A 7,721-nucleotide genomic window follows, 5' to 3' on the forward strand; every position below is an offset into this window, starting at 1 on the left:
TTAGAATACACATAAATTCGTCAAAATCACTAAAAACAACACGATAACAATAAGGGCCAGCACAGTTATAACTTGTGTATTGTATTGGAGATTCACAAATGACAACACGATAACAATGCAAAAACAGATTTCTTACTCGAATAAAAAAAGATGTCTAATGTTATTCATTTAGTCTCTTCGTCCCCTGCCTATCCGAATGTTAATGGCCCTCGAAGCCATAGCCCTCAAATTAGCTCTTGCAGTTGCAGGTGCAAGTGAGCTTCTCCGGTCGTCCGGCATCGAAAATGCCTCCATAAATTCTTCCCTCTGCAGCCTCAAAGCCAGTGCAGCATCCCTATCTTGGCTAGCCAATTCCGTTCTTGTAGTGTCTCCTCTGCCCGACTGAGGCCGGCTTCTGGTGCGTTCGCGTTCATGGTTTCTTCTCCTCTCCGCACCATTGCCATGGCTAGACGACTCTAGACTACGCAAGTCCTCAACAGCTCTGCTTCGCGTGATATGATGGTTCCTCGTTCTTGATTGAGGATGTTCGCCGCTCTCTGAGGCAGAATCAGCTGCCTTTCTTGCCTCTACCTCCTGCGGAAACAGCAGCTGAACCGTGTTCCATAGCACCGTGTTCACTTTGCAATACTTCCCGGTGCTGCAAATTTCCGCGTTACATGTTACTAAAGTTAAAGAGAATCGAGGTAGATAGATGATCAAAGGGGAATTTGCAGTTTGAGAAGCAATGCTGCAAGAATAGCTTATGATTTTGCATACCTAATGATCTGCCTGCACTTGGGGCACTTCCTCCCGCATCTATCAGCCGCGGAGCTCAAACATTTCTTACAAAAACTAAAAAAAAACACGAAAGAAACCCATGAGGAGATATGGCTGAAGTGCTAGATTGTGATCATCCATCTAGTTCGAGAGTTTACCTGTGTCCACAAGGCGTGGTACTCGGTTCATAACATATCTCGAGACAAATCTGCCAATTCAAACCATATTTCAAACATATTGCATAATAAGAGCAAAGGAATCTGGATAAGGTAAATCCTCTCTTTTCTTACAGCACAAGAGAGCTCCTCCCGGAGGCGATCAAGGCATGGAATCGAAGGGGTCGAGCTGGAAACACCACTGCTCTTTGCATTCACTTCCTCATCTTCTACCCTACTACTATGCTTCTCTACTTCTGCAATGCCTGTGCCCTCTTTACTTGTTGACTCACTCTCTACCAAATAATTCAAGCCAAAGATATTAACAAAAGCAGAACGCGAAACATGTCATGAGCCAAAGGGGAAAGAGAAGACAGCTTAAAAAAAAGATAATTAAAAAAAAAATAGACTACCTTGTTTTGGTTTTGGCTCATCTTCATCAAGATCAAGAACGGTAACAGGTATAGGCTCATCTTCATCAAGATCAAGAACGGTAACAGGTATAGGACTTTGTCTCTGAGCCCTCCGTTTTCTAAACACAACGATTTTTAACACCCAAATTAGCAAAAGAACAGCAAAACAAGCTTTAAAACAGATAACAAAGTGATAAATGCACATCAATTGCTTCTTTATTTTAACTGTGAAGCTAGATGGGGAAACTAGAAAAATCTAAGCCTTCAAAGATTGAAGAAATATAATGTGCTTTAATTCTTTCCAATTACGAAATCGGAAGCCACCACGCTACATACAAGGAAATATTAATATATAAGAAAAGATATCCACCAAAGACAAAATTTCAAACCACTAGCTACATTGGATCAATATATGGGAAAAGAAACTGACCAAAATCATCATCGGTTAAATTTATTAGAAGATATAAAAGAGGATTTTTTTAATTTTCCCCCCCTTATACTAGCTATTTCCAGGAAAGATAAAGAATCAAGAATTGAGAATATAAACTTTTAATAAACTATGGCTCTCCAGCAAAAAAAAAAAACCTATGCTTCTCGAATTTAATAAAACGATGAAGGAACTAGGAAAACCATAGACCTCAAATATTATAGATATGCTTTAAATCCTACAAAATGCATACAACTATGCTACATACAACGAAAGATCAGTACATAAGAAAAAAAATTGCCCAAAATCATCATCGGAAAGATTAATTAAAAGATCTAAAAGAGGTAGTTTATTCTTAAAGTGGCCATTTCCAGAAAAACGCAAGGAACCTAAAACCAAGCACATATACAATCAAAAAAGGGAAATTTGCCTCAATACACTTTGACTAAATTCAACCTTCTTGAATTTGTTGGTGGGGTTTTCAAACTGTGCAAATCGGATCTCTTCTTCTGCTTGAACTGTCGATCGGGGGTGTCTTCGACGATGAGGCTTGCGATCAAGAGCGCCTCTTCGTCCCAACCAGCCATGGCGGCGACTGATCGGAACCCCGGACTGAACAAACTCTCATCTTTCTGTCCATTTTCCATGATTTCTAGTCGTTTTTTGGCTGGGTTTCCCGAGATTTCGGGGTTCCTGTTCGAATCGTCTTCAAAAAGGAACAACCATTTTCTTCTGAAGCTTAGAGATTCCGATATGGCGGAATTATTGCTGCGGATTGGGGGAAGGAATAAGAGAAGTTGTACAACGGTAATAAAATTTTGAAGGGGATATTATCAAATTTGGACAGTAACGGCTAGTCCGGCAAATCATGCGGGTTCAACCCGAACCCGAGCATACATGGCCGACGGCCCAAACATATATAGCCCAGTGGATATGACTAGGGATGTCAATCGGGCCAGCCCACTCGGTTTCGGGCCAGCCCATTCGGTTTCGGGCTATTTTTCGGTTCGGGCTAGTCGGTTTTTTTATTTTTCGGGCTAAAATTTTTCGACCCTAACCCTAACCCACTCGGTTTCGGGTTAGTCCGTTCGGGCCCGCAAGTTTTACTATTTTTTTATATGTTTATTTTTTTATAGATAATCATATACTTGTAATAAAAATATGTCGTATTTTTTAAATCAAGACATTTCGCTTTATTTTAGATACAAAAATTAGTGTTTTTTAACATAAGTTTACATAATATCTAACTTTAATTTCGTTTCTGATAAAAATTGAATATAGATTTAACATAAATGACTATCTTTCTATGACTTTTATATCATAGATTTTTGTTATTAACCATTGGAAAAAATCAAAACATATTCTACAAGCATCAAAATATTATTATCGAATTAAAAAGTAAAGTATTAAAGTTTAAAAATCAATTATTAAAAATGTGTTCGGTTAATCGGGCCAACCCACTCGATTTTCGGGCCAACCCTATCGGGCTCGGGCTATTTTCGGTTCGGGCCATTCAGGCTAAAAATTTTCGGCCCTAACCCACCTTTTTTATCGGTCTATTCGGGTCGACCCGTCGGTTTCGGGCTTTTTTTACATCCCTAGATATGACAATTAAATAAAGAAATTTAAAGATTGTGTTACGATATACTCGAATTTAAGTCTTTTGATATCAGGTTAGGTATTAATCAAATAATTAATCTTATTTAGTGCTTATTTTTATTTATTGAAACAATAGTAATTTTATCATCCTACTTTAAAATTTACAAAACTTGTAAGTAAATTATAATTATACAACAAATTAAAATAGTATCCAACATGTCTTTACATCAAATAATATCAATAGATTGTCAATGCGATTTAACTTAAGTGAAAAGAGGTTTATAATTTAAGTCTCATTCGATGTGTATTGTAAGTTAAATTTAAAATAAATATTATATTAAAATCCTATGTATTATTAAAAATAATTTGAACTATAAGAAATATTTTCTAAATCCCCAAATTTTAGTTCTATATTAAAAATAGAGTAAAATTTTGAAGTAGCCAAAATGAAGCATAAAACACAATTTATGGCCACACATTGAAAAAACACAAATTTTGGCAATTTTTATAGCTTTGGGACGTTTTTGCCCTTAATTGGGCGGACTGGGTAGGGTCAGGAGCGCGGGTCGCGTGCCGGGTAGGATCAGGCACGCGGGTCGGGTTAGGCACTTATGGCACTATTAATGCCATAAGTGCCAACGAAATTTTTTTTTTACTCCCCCTGCCCTGTCTACCCCCCAGACCCCCGACCCCACCCACCCCCAAGCCAAAAACTTTTACTTTATTATTTTATTTTATGGCACTTATGGCACTAATAGTGTCATAAGTGCCAACGAATTTTTTTTTTACTCCCCCTGCCCTGTCTACCCCCCAGACCCCCGACCCCACCCACCCCCAAGCCAAAAAATTTTACTTTATTATTTTATTTTATGGCACTTATGGCACTAATAGTGCCATAAGTGCCAACGAAAATCCAAAATAAAATAAAGTAAAATGGTCTTTTTAGCACTTATGGCACTAATAGTGCCATAAGTGCCAAACATGCAGAACAAATATAGAAACAACAGCATCATCTAAACCCTAAATGGAACATTTAAACCCTAAATGGATAATCTAAACCCTAAATGGAACATCTAAACCCTAAATGGATAATCTAAACCCTAAATGGAATATCTAAACCCTAGGGGAAGTGTTTAAAAAGTTCCTTTTGGCTTGGGGGTGGGTGGGGGGGTAGGACCGGGGGTCAGGGGGTAGGCAGGGCAGTGGGAGTAAAAAAAAAAAATTATTGGCATGGCGTGGGTGGTGGGGGGTGGGTGGGGTTGGGGGTCTGGGGGGTAGACAAGGCAGGGGAAGTAAAAAATTTTTTTTTTTTTGGTTTGGGGGTGGGTGGTGGGGGGGGGGTGGGTGGGGTCGGGGGTCTGGGGGGTAGACAAGGCAGGGGAAGTAAAAAAAAAAAAATTGGCTTGGGGGTGGGTGGTGGGAGGGGTGGGTGGGGTCGGGGGTCTGGGGGGGTAGACAAGGCAGGGGAAGTAAAAAAAAAAAAAAATTTGGCTTGGGGGTGGGTGGGTGGGGGGTGGGTGGGGTCGGGGGTCTGGGGGGTAGACAAGGCAGGGGAAGTAAAAAAAAAAAAAAAAATTGGCTTGGGGGTGGGTGGTGGGTGGGTGGGGTCGGGGGTCTGGGGGTAGACAAGGCAGGGGAAGTAAAAAAAAAATTTTTTTTTTGGCTTGGGGTGGGTGGTGAGGGGGGTGGGTGGGGTCTGGGGTCTGGGGGGTAGACAAGGCAGGGGAAGTAAAAAAAAAAATTTTTTTTTTTGGCTTGGGGGGTGGGTGGTGGGGGGGTGGGTGGGGGGTGAGTGGGGGGTGGGTGGGGTCGGGGGTCTGGGGGTAGACAAGCAGGGGAAGTAAAAAAAAAAATTTTTTTTTTGGCTTGGGGTGGGTGGTAGGGGGGGATGGGTGGGGTCGGGGGTAGACAAGGCATGGGTTAATCCCTAAATCTGGATCCGGGTCAAAGAAAGTTGTTGGATCTATTGGGTTAAAGGGTAAATTAGGTAGAGCACATAAAAGATGGCCAAATATTGATGTTTTAAATTTTGTGGACAAAATTTAAGTTTCAATCACCAATAGGGCCATCCGGCCCTATTGTTTCTTAAAAATATCCCATGTTCATTTTTCGGTCCCCAAAATTCTTACATAGCACAAAACGATGTTGTTCCATATCATAAAATCCACACTAAAAATGAACTATAGTCGTAATTTTATTTTCTTTATTTCTTTAAGAATAAGTTATTTTAATTAATAAATCCTAATCTAGGAGAATTTCCAATGAATTTTAGATGAAGACCATCAACGGGATTTCTTCCTTTCTTCAAAGTCATGATTAAATCGATGGCTTCCGAGCTTCACCAACGCGTGAATCATTTAGGGTTTGTTATTAAAATAATTTATTCTTTAAGATAAAAGGGAAAGTCATGGTTATAGTTAAGTGGAATTTATTTTTTTAAATGACATGAATTATGCCATTTAAAAAAATAAAATATAAATTATACGTTGACATTCGATAAGCCACGTCACGATTCCCAAGATCAGAAAATGGAAACGAAAATTTTTTATCCAAACGGACCAAACCTAATAGGTTCTAGATTTAGGAAATATTTCTTATAATTTAGGATATTTTTAATAAAAACGAGTATAATTCAGGAGTTTAATATGATATTTATCCTTAAATTTATGCAAATATTGATCTAATATGGAATACTAACTTAATTATTGTACGAATTGTTCTGTTTTTAGAGCTTTGGGACGTTTTTGCCCTTAATTGGGCGGACTGGGTAGGATCAGGAGCGCGGGTCGCGTGCCGGGTAGGATCAGGCACGCGGGTCGGGTTAGGCATGTTCGCTATTATTTTCACCACGCCGCAAGTATACGGTGTAGTTGCAATAAGTGGAAGCAAGGTCGTATCCCACAAGGATTGGTGAATTCAAACTTCTAAATACTATTAATAGTTGTTTTCAATCTATTTAGACAACCAAAGGTGAAGAGATATTAAAGGTTAAATCAAAGTTAAATTAAAGCAAGCAAACTAAATAACAATAATATAAACTTAGTTAATAAATTGGGGAATGACTCGAAGGAAAGTTATCATAGGGACTAGATTTCGATGGATCGTAATGAACTTCAATCTAAATCAATATAAATCTTGATATGACCTACTTATCTAGGGCGATCTCCCCACTAGTTTTAGCCCCCTCCCGGACGACTAAAACAGTAGATTACGGGTCATAATTGCCGTCCCCGGTCAATTTCTAACCTATAACTCCCAATAGCACAAAAGATCAACAAGCCCTCACCCAACTCTCAACCTCCCGGTTTATTGAGATGATATGTATCAAACTCCTAATCTATTGTAATTATCCTCTCCCGATTCAAATCACAAATTAGAAATGCACAAAAGGTGGCCAACCAATCATACAAGAGATAAATCTAGGGCTTGAAAAGATAACAATAAGCACAATCAAGATATAAATATTAAATAAAGAAATCAATCCATTACAAATCCATCTAATCCAATCCCTAAGATAAGAGATTTTAGCCAAGCATATTCATAATAAAAGCAAATCTCAAGTCATAAGAAAACATAAATAAAGATATAGAGAGATAGAGATTCATAGACATATCCTATAATCTTGATCTTCAATCATGTAGTCTTGATGAGCTCCTTTCCAAGTCTTCCCCTTCTTTCTTTGATTTTGGTGTTGTTCTTGTGTGTGGAAGAGAGAAAAAATGGTAGAGAATGGAGGCTAGGGTTTTGAATTGGAGTGTTGGAGAAGATGAAGTGGGTGTGTGTGGTGAATGATATGAGAAAAGAGGGGAAAAATGGAGTTTTGAGCTAAAAATCACGTCTGGGCCCACCAAAAGGCGGATCCCCGCCTCTTCCCCGCGGTCACGGCATGAACCGCGGTTGAAAACGCGGCTGGAAGCAGGGGAGGCCGCGGTCATGGGCCGCGGCCGCGGCTCGGACCGCGGGTGACTGTCAAAAACGTTCTGGACTGCTCTGGAGCAGAGGCCCGCGGTCGGGCCCGTGGCCGCGGCCCGGACCGCGGGTGCCTGGGCTTTATGCGCAGTCCGCTTGTTCGGCTCCGTTCTCTCTCGTCCGGACTCCGATTTGATCACCGTTTGCGCTCACGAATTTCTATCGAGACATACTTCGATCTCATGTCTTCAAAATCCTCCAATTAATCCTTTATTTTCCCTGAAATCACTCCAAAACTACACCAAGGAATCAAAACTCAACAAAACTCAAAATTGGGATACAAACACATATTAGCAATCAATTCATGGGGGAAAATGACAACAATTCATGCGATATTGAGGTACGAAAACCATGTTTGTCAAGGCACTTATGGCACTATAAGTGCCATAAGTGCCAACGAAA

General features: G+C 39.8%; 1 protein-coding gene across 1 annotated transcript; it reads right to left on the bottom strand.

Moving 5' to 3' along the window:
* Positions 1–64: 64 nt before the first annotated feature.
* Positions 65–2,563, bottom strand: LOC130992321 (uncharacterized). The gene is made up of 6 exons (XM_057916905.1): positions 2,208–2,563; positions 1,325–1,443; positions 1,047–1,207; positions 915–964; positions 757–831; positions 65–637 (listed from the first exon to the last, which is right to left on the bottom strand). The coding sequence occupies exons 1-6, from the start codon at positions 2,396–2,398 to the stop codon at positions 169–171; spliced, it is 1,065 nt and encodes a 354-aa protein (XP_057772888.1). The 5' UTR covers positions 2,399–2,563; the 3' UTR covers positions 65–168.
* Positions 2,564–7,721: the final 5,158 nt, after the last annotated feature.

The sequence above is a fragment of the Salvia miltiorrhiza genome, chromosome 7 (genome assembly GCF_028751815.1).
Source record: "Salvia miltiorrhiza cultivar Shanhuang (shh) chromosome 7, IMPLAD_Smil_shh, whole genome shotgun sequence".
NCBI classification, from domain to species: domain Eukaryota; kingdom Viridiplantae; phylum Streptophyta; class Magnoliopsida; order Lamiales; family Lamiaceae; genus Salvia; species Salvia miltiorrhiza.

Excerpts from the sequence above, each read along its gene's own strand:
- LOC130992321 (XM_057916905.1), bottom strand. The coding sequence starts at position 2,398 with ATGGAAAATGGACAGAAAGATGAGAGTTTGTTCAGTCCGGGGTTCCGA. Across the intron at positions 965-1,046 it reads GGGAGGAGCTCTCTTGTGCT|ATTTGTCTCGAGATATGTTA; the intron begins GTAAGAAAAGAG and ends TTGAATTGGCAG. Across the intron at positions 638-756 it reads AAGTGCAGGCAGATCATTAG|CACCGGGAAGTATTGCAAAG; the intron begins GTATGCAAAATC and ends GGAAATTTGCAG.